Source organism: Podarcis erhardii (genome assembly GCF_964252035.2).
Source record: "Podarcis erhardii genome assembly, chromosome: 1".
NCBI lineage: Eukaryota > Metazoa > Chordata > Lepidosauria > Squamata > Lacertidae > Podarcis > Podarcis erhardii.
In genome coordinates, this window is record NC_138497.1 from 118,699,733 (window position 1) to 118,718,010 (window position 18,278).

At 41.5% G+C, this 18,278-nt stretch overlaps 1 protein-coding gene across 1 annotated transcript in view; it reads left to right on the top strand.

Annotated features, from left to right (window-relative positions):
• The window catches only part of LOC309335313 (dynein axonemal heavy chain 11-like), a 218,587-nt gene that overhangs the window by 47,250 nt on the left and 153,059 nt on the right, over positions 1-18,278 (top strand). Inside the window, exons 24-28 of the mRNA XM_081850263.1 lie at positions 6,908-7,064; positions 12,127-12,272; positions 12,385-12,501; positions 13,413-13,551; positions 16,741-16,833. Coding sequence (XP_081706389.1) covers positions 6,908-7,064; positions 12,127-12,272; positions 12,385-12,501; positions 13,413-13,551; positions 16,741-16,833 — 652 coding nt within the window. The remainder of the gene's footprint in view (positions 1-6,907; positions 7,065-12,126; positions 12,273-12,384; positions 12,502-13,412; positions 13,552-16,740; positions 16,834-18,278) is intronic.

Below are 18,278 nucleotides of genomic sequence, written 5' to 3' on the forward strand. Positions count from 1 at the left end.
CTGCTATATACAGGACTAACTTTCCTGGCTAGCAGAAAGCACAGCTGCCATGCTATTATGATGGTGATGATGATCCTTCTGTATTTTGAGACATGGGAAGCCTTGTGTGGAGCCATGTACTTTGAAGGGGTGATTAGGGTTTCTTTTTCAATGCACCGAGTAAGCACTTAAATAATCAAGCTGCCAAGTGGCATGAAAATATGGAAAATTCCTATTAATTTACCATTTTGTGTAAGGATCAGGCATGGAAATAAGCTTCTGAGAAGTGAATGAGATTTGTTTTCCACAGGCATCGGCACCTTTTGTACTCAGGATACACATACACACAGAAACACAAAGCAGGGCACAGCCTAGGTGCTCTAAACAGGCATGGTTGGCCCGCCTAGCGTCAAAAATCATATTTCTTTTCTGGCGTCTTTTCTGCAGAAGATGAAGGGAGGCTGGGAATAGTGAGATCACGGCATAAAGATTAGCTCCAGGAAAGATTTTTTTTAAAAAATAAAAAAGTCAAGACAGGAGAAAGTTTTGACAACATCTCCAAACAACAGGATATTTTCAAAGCTGCGTTTTCTGATGCATGACACCAGTAAGAAAAAGCTGATTCTCACAACCTTCATAAGGATCATTTTACATGGGGGATAGCCTACACTTTGTCTTTACCAGGCTTGTAAAAGCCTCATCGTGATGCATGCCTCAAACATACCACGTAGTATATGGCACTTGTTTTTTCTGCCTGGCATCGAGAATTTCCATGCCATTTTGCTACCTACATTTTGCTGATCTGGAAATGTTCCAGGAAGAATGGCATATTGAGCCATTGTGGTGGTGTGTGAAACGGAGACGATACGAATAAAGATAATGGCTTTGAATGCTAAGTTGCCATGAGTGGAGCTCTGCTCATGAGATGCTCCAGAAGGAAGGAAGGGGTGGGAGGCAGGCAGGTAATTTCTGCCAGTTTCTCCAGCAACCCTCTCTTGTCTCCTGAAAATCTGCTCCACTGGAAGAATGTGGGAGGTGCTGAGAAAATTAGAGAAAAATTGAGCCAGCAGTGACTGGAATGTGTGTTTCCTTTGTGGAAGGGCAACATAGGGTCTAAGCCACTGAATGGACCAATCTTTGATGGGGTTGCATATGGGAACAATATTTTGTGGGTACTTTGGGTACCTGTTTTGATAATAGTTGGATGGTGCTGAAGCTTAGTGAAGATGATGTTCACACCTGTTTTCTAGGTGTTGATTTATTAGAAGACTCAGATCCTGTCATAATTATCTAAACCAGACACGACCATATATGACTAGATTTCAGGCCTGCGTACATGAAAATCAAAATCTTGTGTGTGGTTTCTAAAGACAAGTAAACTGCTAGAAGTGAAAATAAGATCAAGAGGACTGTGAGGCATTTTTTATTTTATTTTTTGCTGTCCAGACCTTTCTAATTCTTTTTTCTGCCTTCATTTAAAAGAAGGTAGGATTTCTGAAAAATATAATCAAGGGCAGGTTGTGTTGATGAAGTGAATATCAAGCTACCACATAGATAATCACTGATTAAATGTTTTCCCTTCATTTGCTCTGTCTCCAAGCAAACTCATTTTCCATGTCAGGAAACGATCCCCATTAGTGCTCAAGTTTGAATGTATTGCTCCATAATCATTTTCAGATTACTCTTCCCTTCAGACTTGGCTCAGTGAATATACAGGACTGAGCTCTTAATAAATAAGCATCTCAATGGCCATTATAGGCTTTGAAATACCAAACGCAAGAACATGTGGCATGATTCACAGAGTCTTAAATGGATCTCTACAGGTGTTGTTTGTTGTTGTTTAGTCATGTCCGACTCTTCATGACCCCCTGGACCAGAGCACGCCAGGCACCCCTGTCTTCCACTGCCTCCCGCGGTTTGGTCAAACTCATGCTGAGAACTTCGAGAACACTGTCCAGCCATCTCATCCTCTGCCATCCCCTTCTCCTTGTGCCCTTCATCTTTCCCAACATCAGGGTCTTTTCCAGGGAGTCTTCTCTTCTCATGAGGCGGCCAAAGTATTGGAGCCTCAGCTTCACGATCTGTCCTTCCAGTGAGCACTCAGGGCTGATTTCCTTCAGAATGGAGAGGGTTGATCTTCTTGCAGTCCATGGGACTCTCAAGAGTCTCCTCCAGCACCATAATTCAAAAGCATCAATTCTTCGGCAATCAGCCTTCTTTATGGTCTAACTCTCACTTCCATACATCACTACTGGGAAAACCATAGCTTTAACAATACTCTCTACAGGTAGATGCTTAAAAAAAAACAAAAAACTACAGAAATTTCAAATTGAACTGTGGCCTTGGATTATTGTGGCCAAGTGTCCATTTAACAGAAGCACCTCTTTCAGTCACCTAAAGGAATTTGTCATGGTGTTGACTTAGAAGTAGATATAGTTGCTATCCTGACCTCAGTGCAATCAGAGGCCACATCCAAGGGCCAAGCTTTTCTCCTTCAGATTATAACTGTTTTAACTGGACTGTCTTAGTAGAAATTCACCCACCAGCAAGCTTTTAATGTTCATAGACTATTTAGGCTAACCCAGTTCACCAAATGTTCTCCGACACAAAGGAATTAGTAGGAGATAATGTTAAGAACAACATCTATGTTGTTCACGTATGCTGGGGAATATTATCTTCCTGCTAAGCTAGATGTTTCTGATTTCTATGCTTTGTATAAGTTTCACAGAGCTCTTATTTTGACAGGTAACAGGAGACAAAGCAACAGGAAAGTACTATCAGCATTTAGTGTGGTGAATTTTCTACCTACTCCATGGCCCTTCTCATACTACTGACTATAGGCAGAAAAGTTACATTTCCATAATTGCTAGAAAAGCGCTCTCTTTCTCTGCAGTAAAAATGCATAAAATAGATAATGTCCCATGCTTCTTTCAAAGTTGTGCATTGGGAGAAACTTTTTCCCATTCTTTATAGTATGTTAAGGCATTTCCTATGGCCTCTAAGAGAAAGGTATCAGGGTGTGTGGGTTTTAAACAATGAAGTTATCCACCTAGCTATAACTGAATCCCTCACCTATCCTTCCCCGTTTGTGTGTGCGTGTGTGTGAAACTTTAAAAGTTTTGAAAAGAACAATAACATTCTTGTACATGACAGAAACAGCTGGTTAAAAAAAAGATAGGAAAGGCCGGCCACTTAGATTTCACCAGATGGGCAGAGAGTGACATGATCAATTAGATCTTAGTAAAGGCATAGGATCAATGTGCTGGAGGAGGGCATGCAAGAACAAACAAAGGAGGGCACCTTGTGGAGTTTAAGGAAAAAAAGTAGAGCATTGTGATCAGGAAAGGACAAAGGAAATAGCCTACTCCTTCAGAAGCCAATGGAGGCAGACCTACTTGCAAAGTACAAGGGGAACAGGTATACAGTAATAATAAGAAGTACTGTAGGGTTAGAGGATCATGTGGAGATGGTCACAGAAAAAAGCAAAAGTATGGTAGCGCTACGGGGAAAGGTTTTATGGAAGTCAAAGATATCAGAGAGCACACAAAAGACAATCACAAAGGTGAAGGAGATGAAGATCAAGGGCGGAGAAGAAGACTAATGAGGAAGAAGAGGATTCAGAGAAAGCTGGAGGACCTGGTGGGGCCTTCTAGAATGAGAGATGAAAGACCACAGGGCGGTAAATAGGAGAAGATATTTCTTCAAGCTAGCGAACAATGTCAGTGGCAGGAATCCTAGAAAGCTGTCTCAACCGAGGCTGAATAAATGGTGGAAGGGGAAAGGCCAAGACGGGGCCTTGGGAAGAGTAAATGTCACCAAAAGTTCATACACGACACTTTTAGTTTGAAAAGAGGAATCAAGGAGGAAACATTAGGGGGGGAAAGCTTGTCAAACTTATCGGCAAATGTCTAGCAGTGTAGTACAGCACAGTGAGTAGAATTAATGCTACTGGGACTTGCTTAGGCCAATGGCTTCCTCATACAGAGGAAGAGTTTGAGGAAAAAATGTTGTAAACCAAGTGCAGTTTTTGTTTTCTACAGATGATGTTGTTTTGTGCCCTTCCACCCATGCTTATCCTGCTGGATTCCAACTAGAGGTTGAGGCTAGCACTAATCAACATGGAAATCTGCACAGATAAACTTATTTTTGGTATGGTTAGTTTTGCTGTTCTTGTGTATTAGTGAGTCAACAGATGATTTCTGTGCCAGTTTTAAAACTTTTTTATTCCAGTAAGTCTTTGCAGGCAATTAAGAATATACCCTTCTACAGTTGTTAATTGATGCCTGCTTTTATCGTTTATGCTATCGTTTTTATTTATGGTTTTATATTTTTATTGCTGTAAACCGCTTTGGGTTTTTTTTAATCACATGGCAGTATGCAAATCTCTTTTTTAATAAATAAATACAGTGGTACCTCGGGTTAAGTACTTAATTTGTTCCGGAGGTCCATTCTTAACCTGAAACTGTTCTTAACCTGAGGTACCACTTTAGCTAATGGGGCCTCCTGCTGCTGCTGCACGATTTCTGTTCTCATCCTGAAGCAAAGTTCTTAACCCGAGGTACTATTTCTGGGTTAGCGGAGTCTGTAACCCGAAGCGTATGTAACCTTAAGCGTACGTAACCCGAGGTACCACTGTACACAAATCACCTTGGGGGAAAATATAATAAAATTGTTCTATTGCTTTATACCTTGTTTGAGTTTCTACACCATTAATAGAAGTCCCTTTGGTGATCAATTCTGTCTGGTGGAACTGAACGCTACTTGGTGGGAGAGTTCCATAGAAAACCCTAGCAATATGTTGCTCCTTTTGGGCTGCTGGCGAGCTGTTTGGACTAGCTATGATAAACATGGAGTTCACCACAATCACCTTTTGGATTATGTGTGCGTGAGGCACTCTGAGTTGGCTTATCTGACACTAAAAAATCCTTCCATCTAGAAGCACAGTGAATATTAGTAAAACAAGGAATAGTAATAATAAATTGGGAGGTGCACAAATAGTAATTTGCTATCGATAAAACAGTCTTCTATTTGATTGTCCCATCCTTTCAAGGTGCTACTGTTGCTTCTGGATCTGGGCTTTTATCATTTGCAGCCGCTGCTACACAGTGACCTCTCCATTTGCTTCTTGGTGTTACCTCTGATTGGAATGCACTCTTATATTACTGTCCACAATAACTATGAAGATGTCAATTTAAAATACCCAGTATTGTGATTCTTTTCCACCTGAGACCTTACCAACAAGGACCTTAGATATAACACAACTCTAGGCTTGTGAGGAGGACCAGGTGAAAGTTGGGATAGGGTAATGTGGGGAGATAATACAGTGGTACCTCAGTTTAAGAATAGCCCTGTTTACAAACTATTTGGTTTATGAACTCCGCAAAACTGGAAGTAGTGTCCTGGTTTGCGAACTTTACATCGGTCTAAAAACAGAAGCCGAATGGTTGAAGAGCACTGGTGGCGGGAGGCCTCATTAGGGAAAGCGTGCCTTGGTTTAAGAACAGTTTCGGTTTAAGAACGGACTTCCAGAATGGATTAAGTTCTTAAACCGAGGTACCACTGTACTGGGATCTAGGTTAGCGGATGCTAATGAGAGTGGGTTGGAAGAGCCTCAGTTTCTCAAGACGTGACTAAATAGGCTACTGGATTTCATAATTTGCATAACATGCCAATAAGTGCTGATTGTACAAATGAATTCACAGACTTCATTTATTCCATGTTTACCAAGTGCCTTACACTACATGCTAAGCACTGCAAGTTGTAGAGAAAGAGGAACAGAGAAGTTTAATATGCTAAACATGTGGAGTCTAGTAGACTCCTGCCTTCCCTTGCATTGGCTTTCTGGAGGGGTGGTGGTAATAAGGTCCTCAGGATCCTCATAGGTTGAGCTAAACTGTTAGGTTTTGAAGAGTAATGTCAGTTCAGAAGTCCAGTCCAATCCAAGGTGAGTCATCACTGAACAGAACCCTGGATAGCTCCCTGTAGCCAGGATTGGCAAGAATGATACAATATGGTAGTTACTTTACTACGGCCTAATAATATTCAAAAACTCTTTATTCCTGCTCATCTGCATTGTTGGCTAGATTTTAATTTGCTTCTTCTGCAGCCTTTTCTGATGTACAGAAATATGACTGGGCTCAGACGGCACTTTATTTGATCTCCACGACATTCGCTTAGTTGTTCATTGCATTTTATGTGATCTTTCAAACAGCATAAAAACCACTTCTAGAAATCTATTGGAATCTAGAAAGAGATTAGTGCTCCTTTCCATGTTAATTGTTTACAGTGGGGGGAAAAGAAACTTTGTTTGCAATTTCCCCAACTCAGTGAAACCTGGGAGTTTTGCATTGAAGAAATTGGTGGCAGTATACCAGCATATAGTTCTTTCCTGCTATTAAAAATGTATTATGACCTGGCACTATATATTCATTAAAAAGCCCACAGGAGTGCAGTATACCTGAAGGAGTGTCTCCACCCCCATCGTTCTGCCCAGTCTCTGAGGTCCAGCACCGAGGGCCTTCTGGCGGTTTCCTCACTGAGAGAAGCGAAGCTACAGGGAACCAGGCAGAGGGCCTTCTCAGTAGTGGCACCTGCCCTGTGGAATGCCCTCCCATCAGATGTCAAAGAGATAAACAACTACCTAACATTTAAAAGACATCTGAAGGCAGCCCTGTTCAGGGGAGTTTTTAATGTGTGACATTTTAATGTATTTTTAATCTTTGTTGGAAGCTGCCCAGAGTGGCTGGGGAAACTCAGCCTGATGGGCGGGGTACAAATAATAAATTACTACTACTACTACTACTACTACTACTACTACTACTATAAAAAGGAACATTAAAAATCAGGTTAGAAGTGCTAGCATTATAGCCAGTAAAACAAATGCAAGAAACCCCACGTCAGAATGCAACTTATGCTTCCGTTTCTACAGATGCTATATTACACTGACACAGTCTCTTCACTTGAACATGAGTGGTGCACTGTCAGGCCCTGCAGGGACAGGAAAAACAGAAACCACCAAGGACTTAGGCCGTTCTCTTGGAATGATGGTCTATGTTTTCAACTGCTCTGAACAAATGGATTATAAGGTACTGGTTTATGTTTAAAACATTTACTGCCTAAAAAATTGTTCTTGTCAAGAGTAGATTAACAAACTGGATGATGACTAGCATCTGTAAATAGTTTTGGAATGATGAAATATGACATGTGTAAATAAATAGTGTTAATATTTATTAATGCATTTATTTTGTGTGTGAGGGAAGGTTTCAATGAGTTGTATCTAATGCTAGTTCTAGTTAGAGTAGACCCATTGAAATTAACTAACCTAAGTTAGTTGTGTGTTTTACAGTGGTACCTCTAGTTACGAACTTAGTTCATTCCGGAGGTCCGTTCTTAACCTGAAACTGTTCTTAACTAGAGGCATGCTTTTGCTAATGGAGCCTCTTGCTGCTGCTGCGCTGCCAGCACATGATTTCCGTTCTCATCCTGGGGCAAAGTTCTCAACTCGAGGTAACTCTTCCAGGTTAGTGGAGTTTGTAACCTGAAGCATTTGTAACCTGAGGCATTTGTAACTCGAGGTACCACTGAAATTTCAATTGGTCTACTTTGAGTTGGACTATCATTGGACGCAACCCAGAGAGTGCTAAAAAGAAGAAAAAGCAAAAATTTAATTATGAATTCTTCAAGTCAAGGGCTACTGTTATGAACACCTCTAATTAAGGATTAAAAAGACACTCAGATCAAATGGTCACCCGTTTACATAGTGATATGATGGATGAGCACCTAGAATATAGAATCATAGAGTTGTCAATACAATTTGCTTGCAGGCATGGAAGGGACTGTCACATGTATAGTTAACACAGGTGACATTTCAGATAACTGGCTAATTCTTGCAGTTTTTTTTTTTTTTTTAGCGAGGTTAACTACATCAGAAGATAAGCTTCAACTGCACATGTGTGCTGCCCTATCTTGTGTTCCAAAGGGCAGCACTGCACATAGGACATGCAAGAAGTTCAGCCAGGGGTTTATGTTCCAGTGGTTTTTTTAAGGTGTGCATGTGTGGCTGCCGTAGACTGGGGGTCTGTCCAGTAGCCTGCCATCCCAGAACGAGGCATTAATAATAAAATACACGCTATTCTAATATTACAACATTTGTGAGGTATGGATTTTAACTGCTAGTGCACCGTTCTAATAAATGAAACATGCTCTCTGCTATACCTGTGTGAAATGATGCCATAATAACTTTTGCTGGAATAATATTAACCAGAATAATATTATGAACCATATTCAAATTTGTGGAGTAATGGTGTTATAAGTATTCTGATAGCTCAAGTAGCATTCATTGAAATAGTGCTTAAAAAAATTTAAATTGGTGCAGCATCATACATGTGCGAAATAACTCAGTGAAGCAACCCAGCACATAGGACTGATGTGCAGATACATACATTAAAGTGATTTGAATGTGATGATAATAGAGATCATATGAGTATGAAAATTAAATAGGTAGACCCCTGGCCTTGTTAATTGAATTCTGTTAATTAATTCCAAAAATTTACAAAGCATGAAAACATTTGCATCTAGCTTTGTTAATAGAGTGGTAAATAGCACTGGAGAATTGAGGGAAATCATTTTCCTTCCATGAGCCTTGAGAAACTGAGATGGGCAGCGGTACCTGTGCTTGGAGAGATTTTCTGGCCTGTAGATCAGCCTACAGATAACCAAGAGCCTAATAGATGTTACTGAAAATTGTCATATTTGGAGTCCAGCCCTTATTGAAAACAGGGCTGGGGAACCTTTGGAGTAGTTTTATGAATCCACCACCAATGGTAGCCTCCATTGAGTCAGAAAACCTTAAGAAAGCAGAAGGGGCCAGGGGCAGGGAGAAGCAATTTCATCATATTGCTCCATCACCCTTCAGCATCTGAAAATCTGCTGTGGTGGTTTAAGGGAGACACCTGGAAGCAGTGGAGGGCTGCCGGGTTAGTGCGTAGCTGGTGATGGAAATCACTTCCTCCCTCCCTCCCTTTTGCAAGCTTGTCTTCTTCTTTGGCGATCACTCGTAGCCAAGTAAGATTGTCTTCCATAAACACAGTTTTAACAGTGAGTTCGTAAGTGACTGTGGAGGCCAATTCTGGATCCACACATCCTTCCACAGTGGGGACATTGGTTTCCAGGTGGGAGTTGATCATGATGTGGATTTGCCAAGCGTGCCTTCCTCTTAGCACGTTTCTCCCTTGCTTCCTGAGTTTGAGTGTCTTCAAAGTCCATGACACTTTTGGTAAAGGCTGTTCTCCAATTGGTGTACACACAGGCAAGTGTTTCCCAATTGTTGGTGTTTATACTACATTTTTAAAATGTAAACCAGCATCACACTTTCCATTTTTAAGTTTGGAATAGAGTAGTTGCTTTGGAAGATGAAAATCAGGCATCCGCACAACATGACCAGTCCGACAAAGCTTGTATCCTTCCACTTGATCAAAAGCCTTCTGTAGGTAGAATTAGCCCTTCCATTCACAGATGCCTACATTTGGATCCGAACCAACACGTTGGAATCTGCACTAGCTAGAGGCCTCACCCAAAGTAAGCTCACTGTTAGTGTGAAGAAGACAAGTCTTCCATTAAAGTTCATTCCAGCTCATCTTGGACTTGCACAGACAATAAAGAACAAAGCACCTGTGCAGGCTTTCACACTAGAGAGTATCCTGCTCTGTGTTGTGCCTTTCTTCAGTTAAGTGCCTGTGCCCTCTCCCTCAGTGGCTAGCTCCCTTCACTGCACAGCACATTTGTATAGGCTTGGGTGTGGTGTTTATTTAGTGAAGAGAACATACAGTGGTATCTTGGTTCCCAAACTTAATCCGTTCCGGAAGTCCGTTCTAAAACCAAAACCTTCTAAAACCAAAGCATGCTTTCCCATAGAAAGTAATCCAAAATGGATAAATCTGTTCCAGACTTTTAAAAACAACCCCTAAAACAGCAATTTAACATGAATTTTACTATCTAAAGAGACCATTGATCCATAAAATGAAAGCAATAAGCAAAGCACTGTACTATAAAATAAGACAGTATTGTAGATGATAAAAATTAAAATATATTTTTTTTCTTGCGTGCATTGACAATAGTCATTGTCTGGATGAGGGGCTTTTATCCATTTCTGCAGTCACACAATTGATTGATTGATTGACTGATTGATCAATCAGTAGCTGAACTGGGTTCCACACAGTCACAAAAACAAGTCACAAAAACAAGGTCACAAGCCACAGTCACAAGTCAGTCGCATAAAACGAAGAACAAGTCACAGTCAAAAAACCTGAAAAGGCCACACAAACAAAAACACAAAAAATGGCAAAAACAATAATTCTGTGTTGTGTGGTTGCTTGGGACTCAACAGCTGACAGACTCAACAGGAAGCCTCTGATTAGCAGCAGGGGGCTCAATTTACAAATGGAACACACCGAACAGCTTCCAAGGCAAAGTTCACAAACCAGAATACCTCCTTCCAGGTTTGAAGCAATCTATTTCCAAGTTGTTCATAAACTAAGCTGTTCTAAAATCAGTGTACCACTGTATTAGAAAAGCTGGCCGTGCAGATCAGTGGCTCAAGTGGACTTGCATATATATATATATATATATATATATATATATATATATATATATATAATCATATGATACAACACTGAATTAGGCCAGGAACATTTGTTATGAAAGGAAAGTATGTTGTTAGATGTAGCCCCGTCTTTTTCTTTTCCAAATTACTTAATTCAGAATTCATCTGCTGGTGAGCTCATCTGTTACTGGCAGTGGCATGAAAGCTGCTTCCAAGAGAATCCAGAAACACCCATTTGTTTATAAGACACACCTCAGCACAAAGTTCCAGGGCATCTTATAGTTAAAAACTTTTGGGTGCAGGGAGAATGTGGAATGGGACCTATCCATCTGTATTGTTTTTCTTTGCGTAGCAAGTCCCCTCCCCCATGTGAAATGAAGACACTGGACACATTATTTAAGGTTAATGGGCGTAAAAGGCCACAACTTTATTGATTACAGGAATTGGAAGGTATTGGCCTTAGGCAATGGCTCCTATTGACTACCCGGCATAGGGACCGGGAAGGGTTATCCACCAGCCGTGGGAGTCCTGTTGAAGTACGCCAACTAGGATCCCATGGGTGTCACCACTCGGGGGCGTGCCGGAGGCCCTCACCTCCCTAGGTTTTGGACAGGGCAACGCCCCCCCGGAGTCCTCTACCGGACTACCCTTTTCATTGGGGGAAGGTGATGGCGCTTCCTTCCCCCTTCATTTGCATAACAATTACCCCTGCCAATGCCTAACCGCCAATACCGAGGAAGTTGTGACGTTTGCTACGAGGTAGGCGAAGAAACCAAATGGCTGGAAGTGCGCCAAGTGGAAAAATTCCTACCAGGCCCCTTTCGGCGACCAACCGGAGTCCATAGCAAGGTCAAAGCTAGCTAAACCTAGAGGGTGGGTGGGATGGGAAAACCGGGCAGCTGGAACGGGGCAAAGAGGGCGGTCCTTAGGTGCGCCGGCCTTAAATGGGCTAGGCCATGCCTCCCCAGCCTGCCGATTGGCGGGCTGGGTCACAGACACACCCGGGGATTCCCTCATTCTAAAACCAGCCCCCGCGTGTGTGGGAGGGGGTGGGCCTGCAACCCCACCTCCTCTCCAGCTTGGAAGTGGCTTTACCAAATTCATTAATTCAAAGCTAGTGTGACTGTAGTTATGTGGTGAGGAGCTATACGCAACACACAGTTCCTGCATCTGGGCATTTTCATTACAGAAAGGAAAGAAGGTGAAGAGAGATGGCTAATTTTTAATTTATTTATTTTTAGTCAGCATTGTTGATTAGATTATGTATATCAAGTGATGGTGTTTCTTTTATATCATTCTTTTACAAGGCTACATCCTTAGGAAAATGTAAAATGCTGCCTTGGGATCTCCAGTGAAAGAACGAGCCTCGCCTTTAGCCTTTTGTTTATTTATTTGTGGCATTTATAGCTTGCCCTTCACGAAAGATTTTTAAAATAATGAACAAAGGCAGCTGTTTTTAAACTCTCTTCAGTAATTTTGGCTTAGCTTTCAGCCGCTGATTTTTATTTTTATTTTTTCCCTCCTGTCTGCCATCTCTTCATTATTAGTCAATTGGAAATATCTACAAAGGTTTGTGCCAAACTGGCGTGTGGGGGTGTTTTGATGAGTTCAACCGCATTTCTGTGGAGGTGCTGTCTGTCGTTGCTGTTCAGGTTAAAACTATTCAGGATGCCATCCGTCACAAGAAGAAAAGGTAGGCTGAGAATAAGACTCCCCCTTTCCCCACTCCCAAGATTTAATTATTTATTTTCCACCCATTATTAACGTATGAGGCTTGTAACAGTGTCACTCACACACTTCCGCAGATTCAATTTTTTAGGTGAGAATATTGAATTGAAAGCAACCGTGGGGATCTTCATAACTCTTAATCCAGGTTATGCAGGAAGAACAGAACTTCCAGAAAACCTTAAAGCTCTTTTCCGGTAAGTATATAATGATCTAGGAATATGCATTGTGTTGGGTACAAAAAACAAACCTCAGAACAAAGTTGGCTGCTAATGCGCTTGCATAACTATTGTGCAATAAGGTCTGTTCTTGGACAAGACATTCCACAACCTCTTTAGACAATCTAGGCTCTGATGTTTTGGAATCTGGTCCAGTGGACAAACCAGCTTCTGGTTTAGTGGCTCCTGGCCACCAGGATCAGGGTCATGACCCCGGTCTGGATCCTCAGCTGGTGACTCAACGGCCTCTGACTGGCTGTTCTGGTTGGGGCTAGACTATGAGGTCATGACAAAGCCCTTCTATCAGCACAGGTTACTTGCTTTGTGCAGAAAAGGAATGCTGAATCCAACTCATTTATTTTACATCTTTTATTCCTGATGTTTAAAATTTGTTTTTAAATGAATACAAACGGGTGAATCAGTCTGTTTCTGGTCCATTTTTTACATGTGTTCTTCTGTATGCAAAGAGGAAGGCATGTTTGGCAAACCCTCACCGTGATCAACTCCCACCCGGAAACCAATGTCCCCACTGTGGAAGGACGTGGCGATCCAGAATTGGCCTCCACAGTCACTTATGGACTCACTGTTAGGACTGTGTTCATGGGAAACAATCTTACTTGGTTACGAGTGATTGCCAAAGAGGAAGATCCATTCAATTTTATTTCCATTTTAATCCATAAACTTTTATTTTAAAAATCCATATAAAAATGCATGTTCAGTAGATGCAAGGGAAAGGTTTGTGTCAGCAGGAGGCTGGCTGAGGTAGAGAAGCAAAAGGATGGATTCCCCCACTGGATCCCATCCTGGAAGATCTGAGGTTTGGATTGTGCAGTAATTTGTGAGCTGTGTTGTGAATTTTCACAGTTTAATGCATTATATTAATTTGACAGACCCTGTGCAATGGTGATTCCAGACTTCGAACTTATTTGTGAAATAATGCTGGTGGCAGAAGGATTTGTGGATGCCCGATTGCTTTCTAGAAAGTTCATTTGCCTCTACAAACTTTGCCATGAACTTCTTTCCAAACAGGTAGCTGAAGTTCAGTCTGAATTTGCTAGTAACTGAATACCTTTATATATAAAATAAATATCTTATGCACTTATTTAAACCATTTAGATCTATCTAAACCATTAAACTACAACACAATTCAAAACAACAATGTCTTAAAAAGTAATATGTTAGGGTTGTATTCAGCTAAATTTTACTCAGAGTAGACACATGAAATTAATGGCCATAGCTAATTTAGGACGAGATGGACGAGATGGTTGGACAGTGTTCTCGAAGCTACTAACATGAGTTTGACCAAACTGCGGGAGGCAGTGGAAGACAGGAGTGCCTGGCGTGCTCTGGTCCATGGGGTCACGAAGAGTTGGACACGACTAAACAACAACAGCAACAATTTAGGTTTATTAATTTCAATGGGTCCACTCTGAGTAAAAGTCAGTTGAATACAACCCTCAAATTATAATAAAAATACATGGTAGACAAAGGCTTACATCCAACAAAGTTATATAGCTTCAACAAGGACTTCCACTGGTGAAATGGAACTTCAGCTGCTCCTTTCAGGCCCACCAACATTTGTTCTGGTTTTCCACCCAAACCTCTGGAGCAGATTGGGGGTAAGGTGAGGGAGGGGACATTCCACAGCAAAGATTGATGTCTATGTACAAACAGGATGACTTTGCAGATGACACCAAACTGGGAGGGGTAGGAATTGCCACAGAATACAGAACTGGGATTCAAGATGACCTTAACCTTAACTAGGCCAAAACTAACACAATTAATTTCAGTAAATGTAAGGTTCTGCACTTATGCAGGAAGAACCAGCTGCGTAAATCTAAGATGGGGGACACCTGGCTTGCCAGTAGTCCATTTGAAAAAGGATCTAGGGGTCTTAATCAGAACTGTGAAATGGGAAATGCTAATTCTACAATTCTTTAGGTAGCTGGAAAAGCAATGAATATCATTTATTAATTTAGATTATTAACAGTTACTATTGGCAATGTATTAAATGACAGACCAATAATCTCACACATTTGTGAAAGTCAGTCTCAAGTAATTCAGCTTAGCATTATCTAAAATTTGAATATGCTTTGCCCAGGAACTGGGGGCCACACCAAAATAAGATATAATCTAAGGACAGCAAGTTATTTCTTTATTTTTACATTTGTGTTGCACTTTTTCACACTTGAAGGGAACCTCATGGTTTCTTACACAATAAAACATTAAAGCATAATAGCAACCCTTGACTGTGCATGTAAGGATCATTCTTTTAAAATCAATTAAGAAAAACAACAGCTCTTAAAATACATTAAGGTAAAGGGTAAAGGGTCCAGTCGTGACCGACTCTGGGGTTGCGCTCTCATCTCGCTCTATAGGCTGAGGGAGCCGGCGTTTGTCTGCAGACAGCTTCTGGGTCATGTGGCCAGCATGACTAAGCCGCTTCTGGCGAACCAGAGCAGCACACAGAAACACCGTTTCCCTCCCGCCGTGCTTTCAAACTGCTAGGTTGGCAGGAGCAGGGACTGAGCAACAGGAGCTCACCCCGTCGCGGGCATTCGAACCGCTGACCTTCTGATCAGCAAGTCCTAGGCTCTGTGGTTTAACCCACAGCGCCACCCGCGTCCCTAAAATACATTAGGTGGTTCCTAATTTAATTAAGTCCATTAATTACACATTCCACACTTCTCAGTGCAACTAAAAATTAATTCATTTCTGTGAAAGATTGGCAGGATTTCACTGGCCCACTTCAGACTTAACATGACTCCATGGGCAGCTCCAGAAACAGGGCATCAGTGGGGCAGGGAAAACATTATCTCCAACATTTCAGGAGGGAAAATCAGGACAATGGAAGAAAAGGGTTTGTAAGTATTTTTAAACCAGGGGATTGTAGTCCAATGCCAAAAATATATTCTACATCAGAATGTGATTATTTATAAATTACAGTTTCTTGCCCACACACGTTGAGATGTCTAATTTTTGACTAACCATTGAGAACTGCATCAGACATGCTTAATCATGCCTCTTTTGTATTTTTACACTTTGCTCGTGCAACATGCCTCCATGGTGAATCTGTGGAAATGTTAAGCTAACAATAGCATCTGGGGAACGGGCAGGGTTTTCAGTTTTGCTTTTTTAAGCATTAGTTGTCTTAGCACTCTAAAATGATTATGTGGCAATGCATAAAAGATCATCGTAATCCTTAGTATAGTTGTACTGAGAACTTTGCTTTCATCATTTAATTAAGCAATAGGACACGAGGCTAATTGTGTCTCTTACTGGATCATTCTAGGAAGCATTGGAGCCAACTCCTAGGGGCTGAGGGGTCTTCACACACACCCATAAAATATTTGAGGGGCCTGCCCCCCAAGTTGATGGGCATTACCATTCAAATGGTATGCATGCACCACATCATGTGATTGGTTATATGGGGTGGGGCTTACCTAGGCCACCCAATATTTTTTTCAAGTTGGCACCCCTGCTAGGAAGCATGAAGACTAGGTCTGAGTGATACTAACTATTAAATCAGAGTGCATTTATAGAATGGTTGGCCTACATATATATTCCCGTAAACTAAGTTTATGGTAACTGTAGAAGTAAGGGTTATCAGTGAGCAAGAGGAAGCCTTTATTCTAAGGCTGCTATCATGCATACACTTGCCTGGGAGTAGATCCCACTGAATGGAATGGGACCTATTTCTGCATAGACTTGTGCTGTGAAACATTCAAAGATAGTTTCCATAGATGACGGGTACTGATTATGTTACCCAAATGAAGCATCTTGGGCCTACCTACAGTATGCTACAAACTTACATCGATCTCATCTCACTTTAACAGTTGTGTCTTATAATTTCAGTTGTGTGAGGATGCTGAGAATTCTGCTTTAAAGACCCCTACCCCATCTCTCTGAACTATAATGAGTACCCCGGGAAGAGAAGATGGGTGTTTTAACACCCATTGGAGACAGCACTGTGGACTGTGCCCTTAAATAGAATGTGCTTAATTGACTTGTTTATGCCCTCTTAGAATCTTAAAAATTGTTCCCTGGTGAACCGTAGTTTACTGATCAAATCTCAGGATTCTTTGTGTGTGTGTGTGTGTGTGTGTGTGTGCGCGCGCGCTTTGCCTATGCTTTAAAGGTCTGGTGTATGAGGTCAAAGAAGCTATGCAAACTGCAGGAAAATGAGGCATTTACTGATGGTTTGTTTCTCTTCCATAGGATCATTATGACTGGGGTCTTAGAGCTATAAAGTCCGTTTTAGTTGTGGCTGGATCACTGAAACGAGAAGACCAAAGCAAACCTGAAGACCAGGTTACCCTTTGTCTTATTTTCATCTTGATTCACTTAGAATCATAGAATCATAGAATCATAGAGTTGGAAGAGACCACAAGGGCCATCGAGTCCAACCCCCTGCCAAGCAGGAAACACCATCAGAGCACTCCTGACATATGGTTGTCAAGCCTCTGCTTAAAGACCTCCAAAGAAGGAGACTCCACCACACTCCTTGGCAGCAAATTCCACTGTCGAACAGCTCTTACTGTCAGGAAGTTCTTCCTAATGTTTAGGTGGAATCTTCTTTCTTGTAGTTTGGAACCATTGCTCCGTGTCCGCTTCTCTGGAGCAGCAGAAAACAACCTTTCTCCCTCCTCTATGTGACATCCTTTTATATATTTGAACATGGCTATCATATCACCCCTTAACCTCCTCTTCTCCAGGCTAAACATGCCCAGCTCCCTTAGCCGTTCTTCATAAGGCATCGCTTCCAGGCCTTTGACCATTTTGGTTGCCCTTCTCTGGACACGTTCTAGTTTGTCAGTGTCCTTCTTGAACTGTGGTGCCCAGAACTGGACACAGTACTCCAGGTGAGGTCTGACCAGAGCAGAATACAGTGGCACTATTACTTCCCTTGATCTAGATGCAATACTCCTATTGATGCAGCCCAGAATTGCATTGGCTTTTTGACTTGATATGGAATAAGAAAGATTAATTCTCAAAAAACTGTTGATTTCATCAGTTACTGATTCATTTTAATCAAATTTAATATAATCTCATATTTTAGTATAATCTCATGGGAGGGTGTCTCCCCCCCCACATTTTGCCCAGTGGCACCCGCCCTGTGGAACGCCCTACCATCCCTCTACCATCCCCACTCCTTTCAAATGCATTGCCATCCTCTTTTCCCCACTTCAGACCTTCCCTGACTTGCTGTGAGTTGCAGCTTTATACCTCTGAGAAAGGAACATTCTCTGCCATTGGCCACCTGAGTGAAGCTCATGAACTAATGATGATTCATGAACCACACTTTGAGAACTCCTGGTCTACCATGTTGTCTAATGTAGATTTTAAGCTCCTGTAGGACAGAATATGTTTGCACCCTTTTCTTATGCTTTTGGGTGGCTTGGGCTGTTGCTTAACTGGTGTCTAAATGGATGAAATATACCTGTGTACATTAATGCAATGTTGTGGTTATTAAACAAGGCAGAGAATTTGGCAGACATCCCCACGATGTACCTAACCCATGTCACAAGAATGCCAGCTTTAGCACACCATTTTCTCAATCACAACACTAAATAATTGCTTCGTGATTGATGGTGGGGAGGGGGAAATGTTGTAGCATTGAATTTACAGGATCCAGTCTTATGTCACCGCAGGTAGCAGATTGAGTTTAACAAGCCATATGGGTTGTAATTGTTTAAGTATGATTAATTCATAATGTTTGTTAATTTTATGCCTTATATTATGGTTTGTTATTATTT